Source organism: Plasmopara halstedii (assembly GCF_900000015.1).
Source record: "Plasmopara halstedii genome assembly, contig: Scaffold_3156, whole genome shotgun sequence".
NCBI classification, from domain to species: domain Eukaryota; phylum Oomycota; class Peronosporomycetes; order Peronosporales; family Peronosporaceae; genus Plasmopara; species Plasmopara halstedii.
Window position 1 is genome coordinate 88,969 of NW_020190059.1, and position 26,738 is coordinate 115,706.

Below are 26,738 nucleotides of genomic sequence, written 5' to 3' on the forward strand. Positions count from 1 at the left end.
TATCCCTAGAACAAGTACGAGTTTAGCGGATTGCAATCCTCTAACTCCAAGAATAACTATTGCCTCAATTCAAGGCTGATTAACTCGACTTTATTTATTTATTTCTGCGGCAAAGCCACCAATTTTAAATGCATAGATTTTCCTAAATATGTATAGGAAGATCTAAAGACATGTATAACTACTAGCTATCCAGCCCCATACCGTATTCGTGTTTGGGGATGGTCGCACCATGCCCATCTAATGTGACCCCCCCTGTTACCAGGGTATGTGTAACCCCGTTACACTGTCGCTGACAATGCTCTGCACGGTACTGGGTTACCGAGAGCTTGGGCTGCGCTTCCCGCGAAGCCGCGGACGTGCTGTCCAAAGTTGTACCGCGAAAAAGGGATCTGCTCGCGGGCGTTCTCGGAACCAGCGAGGCTGGGTGTCTTTTGTGTCCTCGACGCAGGGTTTAGTGAGCAGAGAATTCGTGAAGAAGATCCTGGGGATAGAGAGGTGTCTTAGACACGCGAGCCTCGTATGAGGCGACAGTTAAATGTGAATTGTGGGTGTTCACAGTTTGGTAAAGGTGAGTGTAACGGGGTTACACGTACCCTTGTATAACGGGGTGGGTCACATAAGATGGTGTGAACATACAAGGTTGTGGAATACACAAGACGGTATGATCACACATTGGTGTAGCTACACCTTAACAAGAAGTCAGTACGTGGCTGGACTGCCAGTAGCATACAGATTTTACTTTTGATTAGATAGATTTATAGATTTAAATATAGGCGGCTTCGCCGCAAATAAAACCAAGAAATGCAGTTTACATTTTAAACAGAAGAGTTTATTTGCCTTGGGATAAGATTGTAATTACTCTTGGAGTAAGCGAATTGCGTTCCGCTAATCTCGTACCGGTTCTGAGCGAAAGAGCTATGGCAGCCCCGGTGCATTATTGCTCTTCAGACTAATACTGATACTTACGTTTTATTTTTCTTGTAGTAAAAATGTCATTATCTCAACGACTTCTCATAAATACCGATATTTCGGCTTTTAGGATTATATCAAATTGCAGAGCGAATCGGTGCAGAAAAAATTAAAAAACCGCCAAGAAATATTTTACAGTCAATATGAAAGTGAAGTGTGCGTAATGTTTGTGTGCGCAAAGAAATAGATTGTTTGTAACAATCCCTTCAGATTGTGAGGAGGATTCTTCGTTCCGGACCACTATCGCTTCCATCCGCTATCGCGTCAATCCCAAAGAATTATGCAAACAGCCATCTTTAAAATTTGCCGCCGTGCCGCCTTCCTGAAATGCACTCCATTCACACGCGCCCTTACAACTTACTCAGGTGGTCAACCTTCAGAGGGACAGGGAGGTTTCTATGGATCAGCCAAGACGCGCTCTGAGACCGGCTCCAAGTTTCGCCCTGGTGCTCGCGCTGAGCCTCAGGATCTGACTAAGCTGCAACATCTAATGAATCAATGGGAAGCGCAAAAGGTTTCTCTGGCCGCTGAAGAACGTAAGAAGCTGCTTGCTCGGATTGCCAGCGAAGAAGGGACGCTGATTCAGAGGCTTCTCATTCGTGGTGCACCTGTGTGGGGACTTTCCACGCAGCAACGCGAATTTGTAGCCGAATGTAACGAAGTTTGCCCGTAGTTTATTCTGTATACTATTCCCAGCCGCCTCTCTTGGTTGATATACCTGTTGCCGTCTGGCGGTCCGTATTCAATTACACGAAATGTTGATTTTAGCATTGTAAGAGAATACAACGATGGGCCGTTGATATAAACGCTTTCCAATTTTGCATTCAGTCATCAAATTTTTTGGGCTTATACTGGTATCGAATCACCAAGCAGAAAACGCACCCTTTATCGTAAGGCCGTCTGATTAATAAAACTAAAGTTGTCATCATATTGACCGTAATTTAGACAATTTACAGAATGTTTATGCATTCTACATGTTCAGCTGCGTGACCGATTTAACATGCTGAGAGCCATAAATTGGCAAGTCGAGCGACTGCTTCCGTGACAAGTCTACCAACTGGCTTCTTCGGTCGTGAGCAGATATTTCTGAGGTGGAATGCCGCGATAATTGCGTTCCCGCAACTTCAACATCCATTTTGGCCGTAGGTTCCAGTAGATCTAAGAGTGCAGCTGACGCTGATGGCTCTGGCTTTAAGCTAGATGCATCCATTAAATACATTCGTAAAGTCTCGAGTCGAACGTTCGAGGATGTTGGCGTGAATTTGTCGCCGTTCAACTCTACGGACCCATTTTCCATCGTATCGAGCGTTGCTGAGCCAGCAGCCTCCTCTTCCGGGGTGAGCTCTACAAACCACTCTGTCTGCAGTGAGATATCCGCGCGTTCGCTAGCCAATGCGCCGAGTTGCGCCACTAGTCGTGCTCGAATATCGGGGTGAAGCCCGTTCTTTACAATCATCTTGTGATGGATTTGCTGCGTGCGTGTCCCTGAAACAATTGCACAAAGCCATTCCACAACGCGCCGAAACTGAATGACATTGTCGTGGCAGATATGACAACGGACAAGTTCAAGGAGCTCTGGATATTCGCCTAAAAGATTATGCTTTTGTACAGCCAGTTGCTCCACGCGGCGACACAACTCGTTGCTGACCTCAAAGCCATGAATACCAGCTGCGTAGCAGCCGTCACAGAGTTCAAAATTATCACAAGTATTACATTTCCACTTTCCGCCAACAATTGGGCTCATACCGCATCCATCACAAAAAGCATTTTCATGCACGTGATTCTTGTGATATCGGGCATTGAGTCGTGTCTTGACTCCATCAAGCACTGTAGCTACTCCAGCTTTTGAGCGCAATCGGCTAAACACCCCACCAGAGCTCGGGCTCGATCCCATAGTATTATAAGAGTCAAACGGAAGCGAGGGGTTCCGATTAAGTGTTGGCATGCTCCGAGGCGCCTCCATCATTGATTTCGATTCGGTGACGCTAACTCCAAGATCAACAGGCTCAGACATAAACCGATCTTTGCTGGGGAGCAGCACTCTGCTGGCATGAAGCACTGAAGGGCTAGAGGCATCACTCTTCGGTCCGTAGAAAAGATGGCCTTTGGCCCACAACAGAGATGATTTGTGCGTTGCAGTATTATCCTCCGTGTTACCATCTGAGTCACTATCCGTGGCTTCAAGGCGCACTACATTTTGGTGCTTGTGATCAAGAGTGATTTTCAAGTCCGAGACCCGAACGTACCGAGTCCGGATATATGACTGAACTTTAAGGTCATATCGATTTTTCAGCAAAGGTACGATCAATCGTCTCATATCCTGATTCGTCTCCTCGCTAATTCCATTTATTAAGATTTCCGGGTGAAAGTTTGAGCGAATGTCACGGCCCTCAAGCACAAAGCTCAACCACTTTGTTATCTTTTTACGGCTTAGTTCGGGCATATTTCGAATCAATCGCTTGACGACCTCGGACTCCATGTCGATCGGAGCAACAGGAAAGATTTCGTCATCCAGCTTCCAATCATCAAGCAACTTACGTGGCCCGGTCTTGCCTTGATCCTTCGTGCTAAGCCTCTCATTTTGCCGACTAGATATCGGAGTTGGCTGACTTCCACCACGAACCGAACGCAACATCTTTGCTTTTGAGACTAGCGAATCCGGTTGAGGTGCTCGAATGTGAGCATCGAAATCGCTTAATTTTTCTTGCAGTTTCGCTATCTTTAAATTGTATTCAGTACGACAGCTCGACAATGTCTTCGTCAGTTCATCAACACGCAATGTGCAAGCCTCCAGCTCCTTGGATTTCAAAGTGAGGTGTTGGCGGAGAAACTCGTTCTCGGATACTAACAAGTTTGCGCTTGATTGATCTGCTACTACAGCCATCGAAGCTAGAACATCGTCAACCAGCATACGATCGTCTAGCTTTCCATCAATGTAATTGACAGCTTCTTTCTGTTCGAAGACCTCGCTATCTGCTACAGTCTCTGTGAATATGGCCGCCTTTTCATTTATGCCAGTACTAGCTCGTCTTCGACTCTTTAACAATCGATGCAGCTCTTCACATTCCTTTGCCTTTGCCTCGAGCTCAGATTGTGAAAAGGCCAACTTCTCAATGACTTCTTCGCTACGGCTAGCGATCAACGAGGTCTCCCGTTCCTTTTCTTCGAGATCCTTGTATCTAGCTTCTAATTCGATACATCGATCTTCCAAACTAGAAATCTCTGCTGATTTTGACGCTTGATTGTCTTCAAGTTCTTCGACTCTTTCGATAAATAACTCCAGCTGTTTTTGTGCTGATGATTCGACGAGCTGATCAGCATCACTGGCATTGGCCTCGCAGAGAAGAGCCTCTAGTGTAGCAATACGCTTGTCTTTTTCAGCAACAAGTATTTTATACTCTGCCACAGTTCGTTCTTGATTAATCTTCGGCTTGTTCTTTATATTTTTCGCCCGAGTACCAAATCGGAGCGTGGAGATTGTTTCCTCACAGTTATAGCTGCTACAGCTGGCGCAAACTAGAAGAGTGGTTTCGGAATTACCCCCAAGAGAGTCTTGCAACAGCCGAGTCAACTTCGAATCTCGATAAGGAATGTGCGCATTGGTATTCCCACTCGTTAATGCGTTCATAACACTTCCTAATGCGCTAAGTGACTTATTTATGTGTTGCGCTTCCTTGAGTGTATGCCCTTGTGCCCGGGTCTTTCCCACTTTCTCAGAGCCAGCCAAGTCAACAAGAAACAATTTTCCGCTCCGCATAGAACCCGTCGCAGTGTTTCTCTGCTCGATAGTGATGATGAACACGGAATGACTCCGACTGGATTCGCAATTCATTCTTGTCGAAGATACCACTCGATTTGATCCTCCCAATCGCATGACCGCCTGCATTTCCTCGACAGACGCGCAACATATCTCCGTGGCTCCCGCAATCCACACGCCACGCTCTCGACTCTCGCGCACATTCAGGTTTGCCGATGATGGCTTGAGCAGGTCGCGAATTTTTTCCATGTAAATTTCGACGTATGAGACTCGCACAATAAACTCGAGGTCAGCCTGCATGTTCTGAATACCGTCAAAGATGTCAGCCATGACACGTGGGATTATGCCCTCATAGTCCTTATCACCAGGTACACCCTCCATGGAAAATGTCTTACCCGATCCTGTCTGACCGTACACAAAGCATGTACAATTGTAACCACGTAATGCAGATTCCACCAACGGTTTGGCTGTCGCTTTGTACACGTCTAGCTGTGCTGATGTCACACCAAACACTTGATCAAAGGTAAACGTGTGATCATCCGATGCGCCACGAGATTCACTGTGCACATGGGCAGCAGTTCCATCTTCCAGACGCACGCAATTTACAGCCTCATGCTTCTGTTCCAGCTTGTTCTGCGGACGAAATCTTGCACACACCCGAATGCCTGCGCGGGATTCCGCAACTAATGCCATACCTCTCTAAATCAGTAAGGATGGAAACCTGATTCATGGGCTCGATTCAATAATCCTTCATTACCTATGCAAAATATAATCCCATGTGTTGAACGCTCTACAATATAAGGAAGTTCAGATATTTTTCGCAATTTTTCACTTATACATATTCCGCATCTTGTATTTTGTAAGAATAGAACAGTCGGGTACAACAAAGAAATTTTGGAGGGTACTGGTGGTCCCATTTGTAGTAAAGCGCGCCCCCTAGAAGTTCGGATGATGATGTCAAAGCTGAGACTTGTGCGCCGGCCGCTCGCCCGTGCTCAGTCGTCTGTAGCATCTTCCGTGTCCAACTATCCGTCCTATGTGCTCAATGCGCCTGCTACTGAAGTGACGACGTTGCCGAGCGGACTGCGTGTGGCTTCCGAGGGCTCACACGGTGAGACGGCTACCGTGGGCGTATGGATCGGCGCTGGCTCCCGCTACGAGACAGCTCAGAACAATGGTGCCGCCCACTTTTTAGAACATATGGCCTTTAAGGGGACAAGCAAGCGCACGCAGCAGCAGCTAGAACTCGAGATAGAGAATATGGGGGGTCATTTGAACGCTTACACGAGTCGCGAGCAGACTGTATATTACGCTAAAGTCTTCAAGAAGGACGTGCCTTGTGCCATGGACATTCTTAGCGACATTCTTCAAAATTCTAAGCTTGATGAGGCTGCAATTGAGCGTGAACGCGATGTCATTTTGCGCGAGATGGAGGAAGTTAACAAGCAGCAGGAAGAGGTCGTTTTTGACCGCTTGCATGAAACGGCCTTCATGGGCAACGGCCTTGGCCGCACAATTCTTGGTCCGATTGAGAACGTACGTCTGTCAGCAAATTGTAAATTATGAGGTAGGAGATTCAGTGTTTTGATGTTTGATTTAGATCCGCAATCTCAAAAAGTCAGATTTGCTGGACTACATTGCTACGCACTATACGGCTCCACGTATGGTCATTGCCGGTGCAGGGGCCGTGGATCACTCTCAGCTAGTGGATCTAGCTCAAAAGTCGTTTGGTGATCTCCCTACGACGCCAGCCGTGGCCCCTACGCTTAAACCCGTACGCTTCGTGGGATCGGATGTACGAGTGAAAGATGACAGCTTGCCGCTAGCTCACGTTGCCATCGCTTTTGAAGGCTTCGGCTGGACCAGTGAGCATTCATTTCCGCTTCTTATCATGCAGACACTGCTTGGCAGCTGGGACCGCACCTCTGGTGCAGGCATGAATATGTCTTCTAAGCTGGGCCAAGTAGTTGCTGAGAAGGAGCTTGCCCACTCTTACATGTCCTTTAACACATGCTACCAGGACACGGGTCTTTTTGGTGTTTACGCTGTTGCCGATAAGTACAAGTTGAATGACTTGACGTGGTACACTATGGAGGCGCTTGTTCGCCTTGTTCACAAGACTTCTGACGAGGAAGTTGAGCGTGCTAAAATACAGCTCAAGGCCAACATGTTAATGCAGCTCGACGGCTCATCGCCTATCTGCGAGGACATCGGCCGTCAAATGCTAACTTATGGCCGCCGTATGACACCTGCCGAGATATTTGCTCGCATTGACGCTGTGGATGCGGGCGCAGTTCGTATGACAGCTGATGAGGTTATCAATGACAAGGAGCACGCTCTCGCCGCAACTGGTCCCATTCATGAGCTGCCGGACTACAACTTCATTCGCCGTCGCTCATACTGGTTACGATACTAGGCAAAATTGCTGTTAACGTCGTTATAAAGTATTGATTAACAACGTTATTTAGGAATGTTTTATTGAGGTCAGGCAACGGTAAAAAGCCAATCAAAAGCAGGTATTTGTAATTGTTTCAAAAAATGAATTAGTGCCCAAGCAGCAAGATGCTGAGCACCTTGCCCAGAGAAAGCTTTAAGTCAGCGAGCCCGCGTTGATTCGCACCAGGATGATTTCGTATGTTCCAACCACAAGAGCTTTTAGAGTATTTAGAGACTTCCTTTGTATTTCTGTTTCAAAAGTGGCATATGTTTGGATAAAGATTGATGTATCTTCTTAAGGGCCTCTATATCATGGCCCATTTGGGTTCATGATCACCAATGACCGATCGAGAGAAAAGTCCATGACGCCGAATTTTTTCAAGTCCAGTCAATCCTTGCATCATTACCCTCAAGGCAAGCGTAGCCTAGGAAAAAATCATATCTCGAATCCGCGTCTAAGAAATAGCATTGCTCCACACTGCACAGTACCCAAACTGCAGCGGGGCCGCCGTGATCCTTTGCTTAAAGGAAGCTAAGCCTAGGTCACCGACCTTACGTTCTTTACAAGATCCAGTAGGAGTGCAGCGGATCGCAATCCGCTGCCTCCATGAGTACTTAAGGTCTTAAGCACGGTAAAGAGACGCTTACGTTCGAAATTGAAACTGTATTTAATTGTTTTGATTGTAGCAGAGACGCTAAAATCTAAGACCTTAGGTTCTTTGATTAATATAGTAGTACCTAGTCAATATAGTAAAGCCAAATTAATATGCATTACAACTGGAAATCCTGCCACGTAGTGGCTTCTTGTTACGGTGTGGCCACACCATTGTGTGATTCCACCAACTTGTGCAATCCACACCTATGTACGGTCACACCATTTTATGTGACCCGCCCTTTCATGCAAGGGTACGTGTAACCCTGTAACGATCTCCCCATCAAAATTGTGAATATCCACAATTCACATTTTACTGTTGCATCATACGAGACACGCGTATCTGAGACATCGTTATGTTCATAAGCCCTCGGCAACCAGCGCCACACATTGCGCTCGCCCCGGGCGACGACCCTTCTCGTTGAGGATTTGAAGGAAGTCGACTACGAGTCGGAATCTCCCATCCCAGTATGGGAGGACGAGGAGGGTGAGGTGCGCCAACGGCACGACGTGGGTCCTGCTCAAACCTTGCGGACACCGTGTCAGTTTCCCGACCTCTCGACTTCCGGGGAAGTGGTATCATTAATACCAGCTCGACAAGGCACAGAAGCAGCAGATGGAGGCTGCCCACAGGACGGCTCTCGTGCGCTCGTATTCACGTTCAGTTCTAGACCCTCGTGTGGAAAACGGCTTCTGCTCGTCGGACTCCGCTACTGAATTGAAAGACGCGAATAAGACGTCTACGTTGTTAGGTTCCCGGCCACTCCACAAGCTGAGCTTGATCAGGGAAAGCTCTCCGAGCTCGCTTTTCGGTACCACGAGAATTCCCAATGGATCGATACCGCGCTCGACTTCGAGCTAAAAAAGGAGGCGCTTCGGTACCCGCAATGCGAACTATTCCTGTGGTGCTCGCCCCTGGCGAAACCGCTGCAGATGATGAGGAGCTCTCTAAGCGATATGTGCAGCGGAACCGGAATCTTTGCTCGATGTCCAACTTGCAGCGGAGCCACAAGGACGCGTGGAACGCCATCTTCGATTCGAGTTTGCCTGCTCAAGGCGCATCGCCGACTTAATAGTATTGGTGCCTTGCGACGTTTGGATAAATCCATCACACTCTCACGAGCTCTGCGGTATCTCTCATGGATGAGTCTGCGACCACAGCAGCTCAGGGCCATAGCTTTAGCTCAGCTCAGGCCCTTCTACTTCCCTGGCTACTGTTGGGATGCGCGGGACGTACGACGACGCGGAACGTCATGATCCCTCTGATCATAAGTGTCCACGACCTCTGGGCAGTCTTGCCGAAGTGGCACCTCAAAGTCACAAGAGTTCTAGGAGTTTGGGTACCCTCGCCACTTCACAAGATATTGGGCTAGATCCTGTCGACGACGTCAACCCGCAAGGCGTTCCACGTCGTAGTGAACGCCGCCATTCTCATCGAGAAGAGTCGGCGGCAGACGATGACGACTTGATCGACCGCTGTCCGGTGACTTGCGATGCACTTCGAGCTTTGGAGGAAAAAGTCCGTTGTCATCGGCAGCATCTTTCTGAGGTCGCCTACCGCTGTGCGGGAGACCTCAAGACCTAAAGCACTTTGTGCACCGACTGCCTCACGTTGAGGCTAAGCGCGCTCTGTCTTAGCGGCTCATAGCCGTTGAGCAGACGAATGCGTCGCTTCATGCGACAACGGAGCGCCTGGCGCCATTGAAAATGGAAATCGTTTCCCTCCGTGCTCAGATCCGGTTGCTGGTCCAGCGTCTGGGTTGTAGAGCGCCTATGGGTGCCGACTAGGCGCCAACGCTCCTCGTTCGCTTTAAGCAAGCCCACATAGACCACCGGGTGAGTGCGCATCCTTCTCGAGAGGTTCCGCGGATACGCATGACCCCGCTTGGACACGGCCTTAAAAGGTCCGATAAATTGTGGAAAGAACTTCGTCTTAAAGACAGCAGAAATTGCATGTGTAGGAAAGATTTTCGCCTGTATTTAGACCAAGCTACCGACCTCAGAGTTTCCAATATTTCTCCTGCTTTTTTCGTCTGCATATTTTTCTACATGTCTTGGCATTCAGCCATCGCATCGCGAATGTGTGGTAGGATACTCAGTCTGGTAAACAAGAAGTCATCGACTTATTTACTGGCAGTGAGAAGGCTGACATCAGCTAGCCGGTCGGCTATTTCTCCCTCAACAAGCAGTAGCCATGGGATGGCGGTGTCTGCGGGACGCGAGGATTTGCAAGCTCGTTCACGTAGAACGGCGTGAAACCGGTAGATGAATGCAATGCATTGTTCAGAGAAAACTCTACAAGTGGTAATAAATATAGCGCTCCAGCGCTTTGGCGTCTTAGCGCAGACGCTGCGAAGAACGTCTTTAACGACGCGATTCACGCGCTCAGTTTGACCATCGGTCTGTTGACATAGCCAACTTGACGCCCAGCAAAGTGAAGATTGTAGACCAAAACCTTTGAGTGAAGCATGGGTCTCTGTCAGAGACAATTGACTCCGGGAGTCAAGTTGTAAAAAGACACGATCGACAAATAGCATCGCTGAACGCACACCGTCGATGCGCTGCTGCAAGATGAGCCAACTCGCTCAAACGGTCCATAAAGACCACCACACCCGTGTTGCCCACTGAGCCCTTCGGCAGACCAAGCACAAAGTTCATATTCATAGACTGCCAACACCTTGGGGTACCGGTACACTGGTCAGCGGCGCCGTCGCACTCGGAGAGGGGGCTCACCCTCGGACACGTCTCACGCCTGTGCACATGTGTGCTCGTCCATTTGTACAGCCTGAGCCACCAGTAGTGGCAACTCACAGAGCTGTATGTCTTCTCATTACCGAGGTGACCTCTGAGTGGGGTGTCGTGGGTCTCATCGAGGATACGGTATTTCAAATCCTCATCGTGAGGAACCACAATTCGTGTTGTATCCGTCGAATTGGTGCTATAATAGAGCAACCCGTTATTCAACGAATATTGGTGAAGCCCTGCGCGCAATCGCGCCGACAATCTCTTGTCCGAGTTCCCAAACTTCTTGCTCCCGAGAGGCTATAGCGGCGCTACTCCCGCGTATGCAGCGCGGATCAAATCCGTAACTGACGACGGCACCGTTGTGATAAAAGCAAGCTCATAGTCCGTCTGCATGACAACGCATCAGCCAAAAGCACTCAGCTTTCCTGGCTTAACTTCACCTCGAAGTTATATTCTGCAAAGAATGAAAGCCACAAGGCCATCATCTACGAGAGGTGAGCCGACTGAGTTGCAGTGCGTAATGACTCATGATCTGTGTAGATCACGAACGATTAGAGCCAAGCAGGCGCATCCTAACTTGACAAGTGACTGGGCAGCTCTTCTCCGAAGCCTTAAGCTGGCGATATTCGAGCGTGATCATCTGATCTCGCACCTTGGCATCTACTTGTAGCAGTGCGTAGCCGATGGCGAAGCCCGAACCGTCACAGACGACACTAAAAGGACGATTGAGGTCTGGTAACCTTAGTATTGGTCCATGAAGGAGGCTGACTCTGACCATACAAAGGCCTCCGGATGCTTGGTGTCCCAACACCATTCCGTATCTTTCTAAAAGGAATTCGACAATGGCCGTTCCATTTCCGCATAATTTGCGCTATACTTGTGCAAGTAGTTGGCAAGGCCAAGCCACTTGCGCAAGTCTTTTCGATTTTTTGGAATCGGTCAGTCAACATTGTCCTTGACCTTAGCGGGATTCGCCCAAAGGCCAAGCTTCCCAATGAAGCACCCTAAAAAAAGGAATTCTTTCACGCCGAAGATGCGCCTATCGGCATTAGCATACAGCTTATATTTGCGCATGCACTCGAGCACCGCTTTCAAAAGGACGATGTGTTTGTCCTCATCTGTCCTCCCATGCCCCCGGACTACTGTGGACAAAAATATCGTCAATGTATGTCTGTGCATACGCCCGGTGAGGCCTGGAGAACTGCGTCACAAGACGATTTATTGTTGCTGTGGCATTGGACAGCCCTTGAGGCAACACCAGCCACTCCCAGAGCATCCGGTCGGAATACTCACCGCTGTCCGCGGAATATCACTGGCTCTTATGAGCCATTGGGAATATCCATCTACCAAGAGGAGTGCACTGTACTTTGTATACTCAGCCATATTGTTCTGGAGAACATCCTTCAGTCTATACCGGAATGGCGGCAGCGTTGACCTCATCGTAAGCGTGAGCGATACGCCACTTGCCGTTCGGCTTTCGGGCACAAAACGTGGGTGTCGAACGGAAAGACTTGCTCTCACGCACCATTCCTGCATTGTGCTTTGTAAGGAAAAAGGCGTCGATGAAGTCACACAGCTCCTTGGGCAGGGGCCATTGGCGGGTTACGCAGCATTTAGTCCCTGGAATCAAGTCAATCTCATGACGAACACCTCGGTCCAGAGATTGAACCAACGGCGGGTCTTTGGAGACAGCGTCTTGAACTCCTTCACCAGAGGATAGTACGTTTCCGAGGGATTCTTCAGGATCAAAGATCCACTTTGTGCACTCAGCACCCTCTTGGTGTCATCCAGGACAGCTTCATTCAGAAGCGACGACGTGTTGATCACCTCTTCTGGTCGTATAATGACCACATTGGCTTAGTCGCCTGCCTTCAAGGCACTGATAAAATCTTCGAGGGTCATCTCGACCAGCTCAAGAAGAGCATCCATCGCAGGAAAAGTCTCGAGGGTGACATCGTCGTCTTCCTTCCCCGTCATCCCGTTGACGAGGGTGTGGAGCTGTGCACTATCGTCTATGGTAGACACATCCTGGGTCAGGGTCGACGCCCGGCGTGTTGCATCTAGCATACAGCGTCGCTATCGCCACTTCACAGAGGTTGTACGTCTAGGCGGGATGAGTGAGAACACGCACTCAGCGACGTCCAAAGTTCGTGTTCTATCTGAGCCCTGCTGTTATTTACAATATCTGACGAAGAGCTGTCTGCTTCGCTGTCTTTGTCCAGTGGATAACGTGCTACTTCACGTGCATTACTGGGGCCTCGTTCTCGATGCTACGACCGTTGGCAGACCATGCCACACATGGCATGCAGCGACTGCTTCGATTTTTGAGCAGCGCTCAATGGGTTACGTGCCACTCCACGTTCAAAACGCGAGTCATGGTCGGGACTCCTGTCTGAGACACCGTCAATGTTCACCTACTTGGATACTCCAATCTCGAGCACGTTGAACGTCTCGGTTCAGTGCCCGCGACGATAGCGTTTTCACTTCTAGCAGAGGTGGGTTCATGACTCACCAAAGCTCGACCAGGAGACCTTCGCGTAGCGCTCAATGTCTCTGTCCTCCAGCCGATCCATCGCTCATGGTGTTTCAGCCATGCCATATCAAGAACGAGGTCATACCTTGATTCCAAGTCTAAGGCTAAGCAGTGTTCCACGCTATCAAAAACAAGAAACTTGACATTGAGATCCACAGGGACGTGTTACATGCACCTTGCTGATCGTGAAAGCGACCGTGAAGGGCTTTGAGAAGCCATGGGAGATCCTGATCGATTTCGGAGAGTCGGGCAATTATGCTTGACGCTCCACGATGGAAGAAAGTCTGCTGTATGCTGAGGCGCTGAAGGCGCGGTTGAATGACATCGTACCAGTTTGCTTAGCGACGCCCGGCTTGCATACACTTTTCATGTTTAAGAGCACGGAGCTCTTCGGGGCTGGGATCTGCTAACCTTTACCCTCTTGAGGCTCAACAGAACTCAGTTTCCCTTCTGTAGGCCGCTTCGCGCGTACTGGGTGTTGTCGTTTCCCTGCGACACGCATAAGACTGGTAAGATGAACCCTGAGGCGCCTTTCGTAGGGGAACAACATGTCCGAAGGTGACGGGTGTCTTCACCGGGTGTTCCGACGCGCTTGGTAGCGCGGAGCTCTGCCTCCTCGGCCTCAGCTAGGCTGAGATTTGTCGGCTCAGGCCCGCTCAACGAGCTGCTACAGTGTGCATTTCAACCAAGTCGTGCCGACTTAAAGTTGACTTCGGTCTTCAATACCTCATTCACTGCTTCTTTAAAAGAATACGGATGCACACGAAATACTTCCATTCTAGCCACACTAGTGCGGAGATCCTTTATAATAACGGTCACTGTAACCGTCATGGGGAGAGAATCGGCTGCAATACCGGCAACGAGAGTACGCAACTCTTAAACAAAGTCCACTAATTCCTTCCTGCCCTGTCGGGCGGCAGAGTAGCGCGATCGCACGCGATACATCTGGTAAGGCGCCGAGAACAATCGAGAAAGCTGCAAGTAAAACGCCGCTTCGACCGAAGTGCCACACGACATTTCCATTCTCACACTCGACTCCGAGCTTGGAGATAACGAGCGCCACGAGCTGTTGCTTGATCTGGATCATGGCGGACGCCATGGCCATCTCGACCTCTCACCCAGAGCAGGAGATTCTTTCATCCTTGCCCTCGAAGGTCTTAATAAACACCATGAGCGTCTTGGCTTGGGGGGTCATCCGTCGCCGACGGTGGCGTCGTGGATGCAGTCGACGCCGACATCTTCGGCTTGAGGTGCTTTAGCATAGCATTTGGATCGCTTGAAAACGCCTCTAGGCATGCACTGACCGCTTCAGATTCTTGCGAAGCGAGGTGTTACACGCCCTGTGGGACAAGCAGAGACATCAGCTTTCTAAGCCCGTCCTGCATCTGTCACAGAGGTTCAGTCGTAACGACTCAGATGTAGATTGGCTTCAAGTCTTACCAAGTGCAGCGGGGCTGCCGTAGCTCTTTTGCTTAGAGGAAGCTTGGTTAAGATCGGTTACCTTCGATCTATACTTATAATTAGTACGAGTGTAGCGGATCGCAATCCGCTTACTCCAAAAGTGACTACAACCTTGACCCAAGGCTAATAACGTCTTCCCTTTAAAATTAAAGCTGTTTTTCTCGATATCATTCGAGGCAAAGCCGCCCAGTTCTAAATCTATAGGTTTTACTATCTATATAAGAAAAAAAATCTAATGTATGTATAACTACGTGGCTGGGACAGCCACGTAGTGACCTCTCGTTGAAGTGTTGCCACACCATTATGTGGTCACACCATCTTGTGTAACCCACACCCTTCATACCAGGGCACGTGAAACCCCTGCTTCATAACCGCTTGCGATGTTGTCCCGTAATCAATGAAGGATACTATCGAGCCAAGTAACAGAAGTGTTAGCTATTGCTAGCAAATATGCTGCACAAGAGAAAAGGGAGGATACAATGTTCGCCTGATTTGCCTTGCGTATTTACGTTTAATACAGCTGTTTTGAACGTAAAATGGATAACCTTTGGAGCCAAAAGGCGACAGCGAAGCGCACAGTCCGAAACTGTTCTCCTATCAAATGCTGATGCCAGCTATGATTGAGCGAACTTAGCGAACGTCAGTAGGATTAAGTTTTTCGATTTCGAGAAATCTGAGTTTGCTTTATACATCTGCCCATACTTTTCTTGTGATATAAGTATGAGCATGGTGTATGAAGCAATCTACTGTTATGAGATGATGCCGACATCATCTGTGCAGTATATTCGGCATACGAAAAACATGTCATCAACGTCTGAATGAAATCACACCCAAGAAAAAGCTAAATTATGTTTGCTATTTCCTGATTTCGCAGAAGATTTATCGGGGAGAACATCACCGCGGTAATAATCATTTTGTCACGGTATAATACTGCGCATATAGGAGCGTCAACTATGCCAAGTGTGCTGTACCCTTCGCTCACAGGAAGATCTCACCCGAAAGATTCGCATTTTTTCAGCACATAGAGGTTAGTCTCTCTTTTCCTAGCAGCGAAATGGATAAAATATTGCTTAATTCCCTTTGCAAGAGTGAAGTTTCTTTAGAAATGCCAAATACAAATGTACTACTATATCGGATGATGGAAGTGTCCTTCTTGCTTCACGTGCAGTCAGCTGTTCATGTGACTCACGGACCAATTCGTCACAAAGTCTGTCAGTTCATAAATTCTCGGTACTTCGTTACCATCAAATATGTTTAATCTCACAAGCATGCAATGTGAAATTTGTACAATTACATAGTGTTTATTTAATACATTCGTACCAAAAGCTGAAGACTCAAAGTCACAGGGTTACAGTAAGTACCCCCACCCACAAGTTAATAATTACCCGTTGTCGTCTTTTAGAGGAACTAATCATTCCACAGGCAGCCACTATGCGTAGAGTCTAACCTCACTCTAGGCACAGTACTGTACATTCTCATCAGAGCATACTCGCACCCGGTGTCTCCTCCCTTGAACTCAAAAAGCCTCTAAGAGAGATGCAATCCACCCGAACGATGAGCTTTGAGTAATGAAAGTCGAGGTATTTTCCGCTACGAGGCTCGACAATCCGTGATCAAACACTTCCACCCTTACCTACCACACGTCCCATCCGCTTACAGAAGAAGAGTCGCTTTCCACTCAGTGGTAGGAAGCGCGCTGCGATGGACATTTCCTCTATTTCGAGGGAAACATCTCTGAATGCGGCAACGCCGCTTCTCAGCTTGCCGGTACCCCTGGATGTCGGCAGTCCATCAGTATGGACTTCTGAAAGACTCGGCGGGAAACACGTTTATCGTGATCTTCGTCGACTGTATAAGCAAAATGACTCATCTTGCTGCTGTGCCGGACTCCATCGACGGCTCTTTGTGAATCGTGTTTTTTGACAGCATAGACTCCCGGAGTCAATTGCCTCTGACAGAGATCCACGCTTCGCTGGGAATTTTTGGTCGACTATCTTCAGGGTGCTGGGCATCAAGTTGACTATATCAACAGCGTATCATCCGCAGACCGATGGTCAAATCGGGCGCTTGAATCGTGTCATCGACGATGTCCTTCGCAGCGTCGGCACTGAGCCTCTGAAGCGCTGGAACGCCATGTTGCCACTGGTGGAGTTTGATCTGAACAATGCAGTGCATTCATCTACCGGATACACGCCATTCTACGTGATCGGGCTCGTTCATTCTTGCGTCTTGCTGACGCCACCATTCCATGGTTCAAGCTTGGTGGGGGTAAAAAGCTGAGCGGCTAGGTGATGTCAGCCCTCTCACTATCGGTAAACAAGTCGATGACTTAGTCTACCAGATTTAGTGTCTTACGACACGTTCGCGATGCGATGGCTGAAAGCCAAGACATGCAGAAGTAATATGCAGACGGAAGAGGTCAAGAAAAAGTAAAATACTTTAAATACGAAAACTTTGTTTTATTAAATGCTAAACCTCATAAACATTCATTTCTGCTGTCCTTAAGACGAAGCTTAGCCCACAATTTATCGGACCTTTCGAGTTTGTGGCCAAGAGGGGCCTTGCGTTTACGCTAAACCTTCCGAAAGGGATGCGCATCCACCCGATATTTATGTGGACTTGCTCAAGCCGTGCCAGGGTCCGGCGGAAGTGAATGCGGAAGCGTTGGTGCCGGAGCTGCGCCCGCAGGCGCTCGGCGATCCAGAAGCTGAACCAGCAACTGTTTTTGATCTCCGCGTGCAGCAATTTTTGTTTTTAACGGCGCAAGGCGCTCCTACTTCGCATGAAGCGACGCATTCATCTGCTCAACGACTAGGAGCCGCTCAGACAGAGCGCAATAGTCTTTAACGTGAGGCAGCCTGTGTATAACGTGCTCCAAGCTCTCTAGATCTTTCGCGCAGCGGTATGCTACCTCATCATGATGCTCATCGGAGTCCCAATCGTGATGGATCTGGTAATCAAGATTTCTAAGAGCAACGCGAGTCACCGGACGGCGATCGATCCAATCGTCACGACCGCCGCCGACTCTTCTCGACGAGAACAGTGGTGTCCACTATCACGTGGAATGTCTTTTGGATCGACGTCGTCGCCAAGTACAGACCCATTATCTTGTGAAGTGGCGGAGATTCCCCGACTTCGAGAACTCGCGGGGGTTTGAGGTTCCATTTCGGCAAGACGGACCAGACGTCGTAGACGTTTATGATAAAAAGATCATGACGTTCCGCATCGTCGTATGCCCGCGCTTTTGGTAGTAGCGCGGGAAGCCAAAGAGTCATGGGCTGAGCTCAAGCTATAGTCCTCAGCTGTCTGTCGCAGACTCACCCGTGCGAGAGACCACAGAGATCGCGGCAGAGCAATGGATCAACCCATACCTCGCAGGGCGACAATCAGAAGGAGGTCGGCGACGCGCCTTGAGTTTGGCGAACTCATACCGAAGATGACGTTGCACGCGCGCGCCCACCTCCTTGTGGTTCAACTGTGAGTTGTACAGTGGGGAAAGATTCCGGTGCCGCTAGACCCATCGCTCAAAGAGCTCTCCGTCATTTGCAGCGTTTTGCCAGGGGCGAGCACCACATAAATTCTCCGCATTGCGAGTACAGGAGCGCCTCTTGTCTGAGGGCGAAGTCGAGCACTGTACGTATCCACTGGAATTTCTTGAGGTACCGAGAAGCGGGCTCGGAGAGATTTTCGTTCATCAAGCTCAGCTTGTATTGTTGTCTAAGATCACGTCCTTCGCTTTTTAGCGGTAGAGTCATTCAGCCGTTTCTTCAGTGCCTCGTCGAGATCATTGGTATTGATACCGTTTTCCTCCGAAGCCGAGACTTAGGGAATCGGACACGGCGTCCGCAAGGTACAAGCAGGGATCATGTCGAGCCGCTGGGGCACCTCGCCCTCTTCTCCTTCCCATCCTGGAAAAGGAGTATCCGACTCGTAGTTGACTTCTTCTAAATCGTCGACGAGGTGACCCATCGTGATGGGCGCGGTTCGCAGTCGGGAGTAGACATCGCGTCTGCGTTGTTGGTCATTTGATCTTGTCGCTGACAATGCGCTAAGTGGTATTCGGTTACCGAAAGCTTTGGTTGCGCTTCTCTTGAAGCCGCGTACGTGCTGTCCAAAGTTGTACCGCGAGCAGGAGACGAAGAAGGATTCTGCCCGTGGCGTCCTCAGAGCCAGCGAGGCTGGGTGTCTTCCATGTGCTCAACACAGGGCTCATTGAGCAGAGAATTTGTGAAGAAGGTCCTGATGTTGTTGGGGTTTCTTAGACACTCGAGCCTCGTTCAGGTGACAGTTGAATGCGAGGTGTAGGTGTTTACAATTTTGATGAGAAAGATTGTAATGGGGTTACACATGCCCTGGTATGAAGGGTGTGGGCCACATAATGGTGTGATTTCACAATGGTGTAGATTACACAAGATGATGTGACCACACAATGGTGTGGCTACAGTTGAACAAAAAGTCAGTACATGGCTAAAGTTATATATTCAATTAGGTTTTACTATATATAGTATTACCTAGCTTTGCTGCGAATGAATCCGAATAATACAATTTACGTATGAACGGCCTTGGGTTAAGGTTGCTTTTACATTTAGAGTAAGTGGATTGCGATCCGCTAAACTCGTACTGGTTTTAAGTATAGATCAAAGATCATCGACCTCAACAGCCCCGCTGAAGGTTATATACAATAACCTAAAAAATGGTTCATTCCGCGTGAAACAACGGCAATAATGCTCATTCGTTCAAATTACTGGATAAACTATTGAGTTACTAAAATGGTCTCATCGACTAGATATTTCAATCACTCGCGCGATGTACCAAAACGACTGACACTTTTATATTGGGCACTGGAATGATGTTAATAAGTTCCATACCTAATTACGACTTGTGTACACATTACAATGATAATCAAAGTGATGTTCAGAAGTACAATTGTGAATTGCCGTGATACGGTGTTTATGTTATGGAGGCAATTTTGAACGGGTGGGTCTGTGGGACACGTGGGGTGTCTTTTAAAAGGTTTTATTATTATAAAGTCAAACATAAAAGAATTAGATACCGTCATAAGATAAGCGCTCAATAAATTTGAGAAGCATCAGATGTTAGTAGCCTGAAGAACTATCTGCTTGGCGTAATTTGGACGGCTGGTGGATCTAGCTTGTATACACCGATTGATGCGTATTTTGAGAATCACAAGATCAACTCTGCTAATTGTGCGGTCCCTCTGAATCCTGAGTTTTCGTTCCAAGACCGAGTCCATAAAAGATTGCAGGATGGAACAAGAAAGTTTGCTTGTCTGAACCCAGGGCAACGAGCCTCGCCTCGTACCCTCCTGTCTGCTGTTAGTTCCGAGGGGGGCAGTCAATTCAAAGGTCATGCGCTGGAATCTTGGAGAAGCTAACCAGCATGAAAATGTGGTAGTGTTACACCGTCATAAAGGTCATGATCAAATGTCGGTGAAAGCACCACCAGCTTCCGTCCAAATCTGTAGATTACTTGTTCAATGAAACATGCTACCTCTTCCGTCGCCATGTATCACTATTTAACATCTTCAACATCTTTTATTGTAGAAAATTATTGGGAGGCAGTGCTGTGATAGCGTAAGCCGAGCTATAATTTTACAAATACTTGCGAAGCCCGAAGCTTGGCTTATTGAGGTGACGGACGCATTTTTGTATCACCACGACTATGTTTTGTCGCATGCTAGAAAGGTGACGGCACGGAAATTGAACAAGCCAAAAGAAACACGTCGTTTCTAATTATCATTAAAAGCCCAATATCTTCATATAGGACGTAATGTTTGTGAGCTCAGCACGAACACAATTTGGCGGACTTGTGTAACGGGGCTCTAGCCCTGTTATGGTAAACATCTCACGGTGCTGTTGCACCACGGACTTTGAAAAAATATCAATAGTGGCAAGTATAGTAGCATGTTAAAGTTGCTCGATAAATATCACGATTTGTATCGGATACAGGATGAGAGGTATCACCACCATTTCCCTGATCCAGTCGAAAGCGCGTTTGGGCTTTTTGCTACATGCAGTGCGTTTTTTTATTTCTTTATTATAACAGACGGTTAAACTCCGTGCTTTTATGAATCACGGCCATGCTGTTTTCTATTCGCGGGTAGTTGTGCCAGGCTTAGATACTCTCTGTCACTCTACCTCGTCTTTAAAAGAATTATGCATAGTGTGCCCAATCCCAAAGAGCGCGACGTAAGACTACCCCGCCACGAGACTCACAACGTTGTGAACTTGGTTGTTAAATGGCTGGACATCATAAAGCATGACGAGATCGCTTTTTTTCCTGTGCAGGAGTTGCAAGAAATTTTTACAAGGTCGTTCCAAACTAAACCACCTCGAGATTATAGAAAAGGTCTAGCCCCTGCGGCCAGGCACACCAGAAGGCGAAAGTGTACTCGGCATCTTCTCCAAGTGCAAGAAGATGTGATCAAACAGATTTCTAGATGTCAGGGGTACCTCTTTCTGCTGGACAGGCATCCGGTGAATAAACTTAGCGCCTACCATGGGGACGACGTCTTTGGCATTATGGCCCAACAACATTGCTGAGGAAACATGACATATGAAACAATCAGCTATCTTGTTAGGAAGGTAAGAGACCTCATCATCTTTCGTATATAAGTCATCAGTGAGCATAAACGTTAGACTAGAGCGTAGCTTGGTGATTGGCCTTGCGAAATACAAAGATCAGCGTCAGCTTTGAGGTGGGCACTAGCCACCCCAAGCTCTTGCTGTAAACAATCCGACTCACACCCCACCCATAATCCCGCTAGTACAACCACCGCCGTGGATATCCTTCACCAGGCTATTACCATTCGTTGTGTGACCATCTTCCTGAGAATGGTCTGCGATGGGCATGTCATGTCCGGAGGCAAGCAACTCGAACAAAGTTGCCAGACTTATATATTATTAATTGGGGCGAGCTTCTGTAATAGACGACGTTCCCAATCTCGCGCATGAACTGTCATCTGTATACACGCACTTACTGAGGAAGACTTAAATTAGTTAACACGCTTCATCGCGTGTTGCTCACTTCCAGCGAGCCGTTGATTTACGTGAGCGAGAAGGAAAGGCGAAGTGACATTTATTATTGCCAATAGGCCTTGAACCTTCCCTAAACTGATAAGTGCCTCCAATTCTGATATAGCAAAATTGAGGATACACAGCTATGCAGGATATGTTAACCATATGTGATTCACACAACATGTGTATGGGGAGTGACCCCATTACACGAACACCTACTATGGAAACCTAGCGCGTCAAACTGATGCTCTGACAATTGCATTGCCAGACCCATGGCCATGTTTTTATTAGTCTTACCGATAAAAAAATGTCATCCATTCCGTCCTTGTACAGGCTGAACACATTGCATAAGAGGTCAAAATAAGAATGTCAGTTGTTTTTCACTGATGCCAGGCTGTAGCGTTCATGATGGCATCTCCCAAAACTCATTTTCGGAGCTAGCTAGCGTCATCAGACGACTCTCGAGCCTTGAGCCTTCGATTTATTCGTCTCGGGCATAGAAATTCGAGCAACTCTGTTCTGAAGAAGGTCAAATTATCAACGCTACCATATCCCTCTTGATGTTTGGTTGAGAGGTGGGAGGAATCGAGCAGTCACCAGACAAACTCTTGTGGGCGAGCGCTGGGTTCCAGTAGGCGTAGAGTGGCATACCGAATAGAAATAGAGTCTAGTTGTGTCTCGTGGATTTCGAGGTCGACGGGACCCGGCCGCAACGGAAGCGACTCCTTAGATTATATGAGGCTTACAACTTTTTTTTTGCAATGAATCAACATCAATGTATCAAAAAATTTGAAGCAGTGGAAATAACCTAATAAATTGTGAGCGCTGAGCAATTACGTATGAAGTAGACAGCTTGCAGAAGCAATGACCTTGCTAATACAAACACGATATTCTTGTGTCTTCCGGTCAAAACACAAGGTAGCATGTTTAAGGCTGCAATTTTGGTTTGGACCTTTTGGCAGCGTGTAACGCGTTTTGGTCCTTGCTTGGATTATCAATACCATCTAATTTAAGGCATGGTCTGGTTAGAACGTCATAGGTCATGGACTAACCGGGGATTCAAAACCTTAATTGTCACGCAATTATCAATTGTTAGAATTAAAGTGAGCCAAAATTCCATCTCTCCTAGGAAAAAGAAAGCAATTTCGACGCGGACATGCAGCAAAAATCCTTCATTACCCAAAATATGACCTTCCAAAATCGCTACCACCTCTGTTACCCACGGCTTTGAGATAAACTCACAACTCAAAAGCGGCAGTCAGCCGAAGTCTTCAGAGTCATTTTGAAGACTAGGGTGATCACAGTTTAATTCGGATGGATGTAAGTCAAGGTGTAACGCAGGCTCCAAAAATCATGAATAAATCAAGAAAAATATATTTCAGCGGTAAAAAGCAATGCAATATCTTAGTCAGGCCAAGTAGATATAGCCGTGTAGTAAGATAATACATTGCAACTCTCAACTGAGCTACAACGTTTAGTACTTTACTTACACACACGCATTCTTAGCAAACACGACAACAAACACATTAATATACATCATGCACCTGCTCTAATTACATTACGCGCAACGTCATTACACATCACTCTTCTTTCAAGTGTACAATAGATGCTTCAATGTAATGATCTACTGTGCCTCAAATACGAACTCAAAATCTTATACTAGCAAAGGTTGGCGTACTGTCCCATCAAACAGAGAAAACTTATCTACGTAATAATCTATCATTTGTAGAAAAGCCTTTGATAAGTGGAGTTTCTGGTTCAAATACCGATGATCATTAAATTCTTTATCATTTGGTGGCAATATTGTGTAGTGACATGAGACCACCTCTACACTTAAGAACTGGTAGCCATTTCCATTTTCTGAGTTCGATGAATGCACTCTTCAAAACACCTCAATCCCATTACCAGCCATATAGTTTTCATATTGGTTGCACGGCCACTGTCTACACTTTCTACATCATATATCGTATCTACGTGTCGCACTAGATAATATAGCAGCATTTAAACCAGTATTTATAGAGGTACACTGTTCTTTCATTTCCATATAAATTGTGGAGCAGAAAAAAGTTATGACGGATGGCTTACAGGACTCCACGTCATTTGTCCCATCCTGGTTGTATTGAGGCAAGTAAGTCTCCCACTTCTATTCAGCAAAAAGATTTTCGTTGGACTTGATAAAAATATCTAGATTGTGTATGCAAGGGGTTACAAGAAGGAAGGTTGACCGAGTTGGTGCAAAAGAAGTTGAGCTTATCATCCGTATTGACGCGTCGGCTTATTTAAGAACTAGCTTAGTATCTTTCCCCTAAAAAAGTAGACCTGAATGGGGCTCGTATGGCTTTTGTCGTTGAGGCATTGTGCATATATGTGCGCTGATGAACATCCACGTAGCTCTCCACTATTTCTACCAAACAGTGCCTGCTCATAAAATGTCATTTGCATCAGTTGTTTACTCCTGTACGCTCTAAGACATGCCTCAGCGAGCGTTCGAGAAAGGCGCGGACCTCGCGATTGACGTCCTCAAAGCTGTACTTGGCTAGGAGTTTTACTTCGAGTTAAACGGTTGCAGCGACTCTCCGAGTCCTGAATCACACACCCCGCCCTCTCCTGGTAGCGAATGTCTGAGCTGGTTTCCAAGGCTGATCGCTAAGTACGCTCAGTTTCCAGTCTGTATGGGGTGAATACTACATACTCTTTTCGCACGGTGGGTAGTGTTGCAACTCCCCGACGTAAAATATAAGGTGATGAATTGCTCAGCACCAGCGATCTAGACCTAGTCAGAGAGCAAAGCTTGTTCATCTTCATAACTCCGACTCTTGGCTATTTCATCGCATCTTAATTACGATTTTGAGCGACTATAAGTTGCTAAATCCTCTGGGAAAATTGAATTCATTAACTTCCATTGCTAAACCCTCTGGGGCGGAGCCCTTCTTCGACAATGGGTGTGCGCGCTTCGATCACACCGAAAATGAAACAAACCTCTCAGCGAGCGCTTCCTAACCCCACAGGCTATCATTTCTCAGATGTACCTTCTGCGCTTAGAGCGTTAGCGTTGAGAAAAAAACATATCTTCAAAAAACGATGTATGTATGCTGAGGAGAGTGCCGAAGTGTTTCGTGCTCAGTTTGTCTACTGAATTGGCAAAATTTGTCGTGTCACCAATCTTTGAGATTTGTAAGCCAGTTTCGGTAAAGCGTATAGCTGTCTAGAGCGTTTGCTACTGCTTGACTTTTAGGAGAGCATAACTCGATGCGGGCGTCAAGACGAAGACTACCACTTTCTTACGGCTGCTTATGGCGTAACTTGCCTCCATGAAACATTTCTTCTGGTAATGGGCTATATGTCACACTCACAACCAGCTTGTCCTCCGGCACCGAAGAAGAGCACACCAACGCGGGCTACCATGGTACTTATCTTAACAGAGATAAAGGCATAGTGTATATTGAGCTGTATTAGTCAAAGGTGCCAGAACAACTTTAACAAAATAGAGACTCAGACTCTCACGTACTTCGCAAATGAAGGTATCCCACCCGCTTCACTAAATACTAGTAATAACTCTTGTGTATCAGCCGCTCACTTAATGATCCATGGATAAGTTGACGACCGTTTGCTTATCGAGCAATGCTGAGGATGACGAATCTCTCGTGAGTTGACATCATAAGTCGTCTTGGTTATGACGGCACGTGAACGCCGAAGTCGACCGTCCCTCACCCACCGAGGCCAAAGACACTACTTGGAGACGCCAATGGGTGCGAAGCTGTCCATTCATATACAAAACAATAAAAGAAAATCTGTGAAGGCATGTACTATTTCGTTCCGACGCAACTTAATGAGTATGAGCAATTTGCTAAGCCCCGTTGCCCCGCTCAAATACTCAGAGGAAAAATCTTCACCACACTATCAAAGCGTTCCTTTGATAACTTTTTGGGACGGTCAGTGCTGACATGACCACTCAGATGCGAGGCCTCTTGAAGGGTAATCGACGAAGCTTTACTTAAGAGCACGAATTTCGACACAACCCAGCAAGTCTTGTTAGCAGAGTTCACAAAGACGACAATGTCGATATGACAGAAGTATTATTAAAAAGACCGACACTAAATTTCATACTGATGGACTGACAGCACTTTGTTTAGTGGGGTGGTAGGCTTATTACACACTTTAGGTGGTACACACTTAAATACTAGATAACGTAATGTGCACTACGCTTATAAGTACGTCGTTACAATTAGGTACATTTATTTCTATTTTAGGTTAACATTGGGTTTAGGATAAAACCACCTATATTATATTCATTCTTCATTTGATCAGAAGATCCACACACGGTTGTGGTTAATGGGGTGCGTACGACAGTTACGTGAGACGACTAAGCCTCAAGCTAACGCTACCTCAGAGCAAGAGTGTGTGTAAACAGCTGTCCTGTTACACTTGGTAGCATTTGAGGTCAGTTCACCGATGACATTGAAGATGTCTGACTCAGGCTACCAGACTGACTTACCAGTACAACTGTCACCGTTGGACCAATCCAACTATCCGAACCTGTCCGATGCGGAATGGGCCGTTGTCGGCAAGATAAAGCGAGTTCTTGGTAGTCAAACCACCATCCGATTGTTACGTCACGACCAAGATGTGGTCAAGAAGCACATCCTCTCCTTCATGGCTTATGAAGCCGACCTTGCTGAACAAGTCTCGACAATGGTCACATGTTCCCTTTAGTCGGAGCCGATCATAATGGAGCACACGGGGCATCGTGTCGCCCTGTTGCTTTCGACTCCACCACCAAACACGGTTGTCCAAAAGAAGATGCTACTATCCCCACAAAGCGTAGACGCCCTTAACCGCTGAAGATTGCGGTCAAGCCTTTCTTCAAAAAGCAGTGAAAAACCTCCACTTTAAATATTGCCAAGTGGAAATGGCACTGGCGGTAGCGCTCATTCACGAGGAACAGCAGAAGGTTGCACTTGCGTTTAGGAGGCTGCACATGAATGGGCTTTCACGAGGCAGATTAATTATCCTGGTTATTTTTCTTTGAAAGCTTCTCCAAGAATTGATGGCAAAGATGTTTCTTTCACTGAATGCGGCATTTAAATATCGCACGATGCTTTTGAGGCGTCACCAGGTAAAACGCTCAATTTACGACTTCGTACAAGA

The 26,738-nt window shown here is 47.3% G+C and overlaps 6 protein-coding genes across 6 annotated transcripts; 2 read left to right on the forward strand and 4 right to left on the reverse strand.

Annotated features, from left to right (window-relative positions):
* Window positions 1-1,249: 1,249 nt before the first annotated feature.
* PHALS_08126 (uncharacterized protein) lies at window positions 1,250-1,642 on the forward strand (the record flags this gene model as incomplete). Its single annotated transcript, XM_024721711.1, has 1 exon — window positions 1,250-1,642. The coding sequence occupies one exon, from the start codon at window positions 1,250-1,252 to the stop codon at window positions 1,640-1,642; it is 393 nt and encodes a 130-aa protein (XP_024586783.1).
* Window positions 1,643-1,939: 297 nt separating this feature from the next.
* Window positions 1,940-5,419, reverse strand: PHALS_08127 (kinesin family member 3; the record flags this gene model as incomplete). Its single annotated transcript, XM_024721713.1, has 1 exon — window positions 1,940-5,419. One exon carries the CDS (start codon window positions 5,417-5,419, stop codon window positions 1,940-1,942), a length of 3,480 nt encoding a protein of 1,159 aa, XP_024586784.1.
* A 261-nt stretch (window positions 5,420-5,680) lies between these two features.
* On the forward strand, window positions 5,681-7,142 carry PHALS_08128 (mitochondrial-processing peptidase subunit beta; the record flags this gene model as incomplete). Its single annotated transcript, XM_024721714.1, has 2 exons — window positions 5,681-6,262; window positions 6,327-7,142. The coding sequence occupies 2 exons, from the start codon at window positions 5,681-5,683 to the stop codon at window positions 7,140-7,142; spliced, it is 1,398 nt and encodes a 465-aa protein (XP_024586785.1).
* An 8,927-nt stretch (window positions 7,143-16,069) lies between these two features.
* PHALS_08129 (uncharacterized protein) lies at window positions 16,070-16,262 on the reverse strand (the record flags this gene model as incomplete). Its single annotated transcript, XM_024721715.1, has 2 exons — window positions 16,070-16,143; window positions 16,187-16,262. The coding sequence occupies 2 exons, from the start codon at window positions 16,260-16,262 to the stop codon at window positions 16,070-16,072; spliced, it is 150 nt and encodes a 49-aa protein (XP_024586786.1).
* A 3,492-nt stretch (window positions 16,263-19,754) lies between these two features.
* PHALS_08130 (uncharacterized protein) lies at window positions 19,755-20,079 on the reverse strand (the record flags this gene model as incomplete). Its single annotated transcript, XM_024721716.1, has 2 exons — window positions 19,755-19,879; window positions 19,950-20,079. The coding sequence occupies 2 exons, from the start codon at window positions 20,077-20,079 to the stop codon at window positions 19,755-19,757; spliced, it is 255 nt and encodes an 84-aa protein (XP_024586787.1).
* A 4,157-nt stretch (window positions 20,080-24,236) lies between these two features.
* PHALS_08131 (uncharacterized protein) lies at window positions 24,237-24,483 on the reverse strand (the record flags this gene model as incomplete). Its single annotated transcript, XM_024721717.1, has 2 exons — window positions 24,237-24,357; window positions 24,434-24,483. The coding sequence occupies 2 exons, from the start codon at window positions 24,481-24,483 to the stop codon at window positions 24,237-24,239; spliced, it is 171 nt and encodes a 56-aa protein (XP_024586788.1).
* Window positions 24,484-26,738: the final 2,255 nt, after the last annotated feature.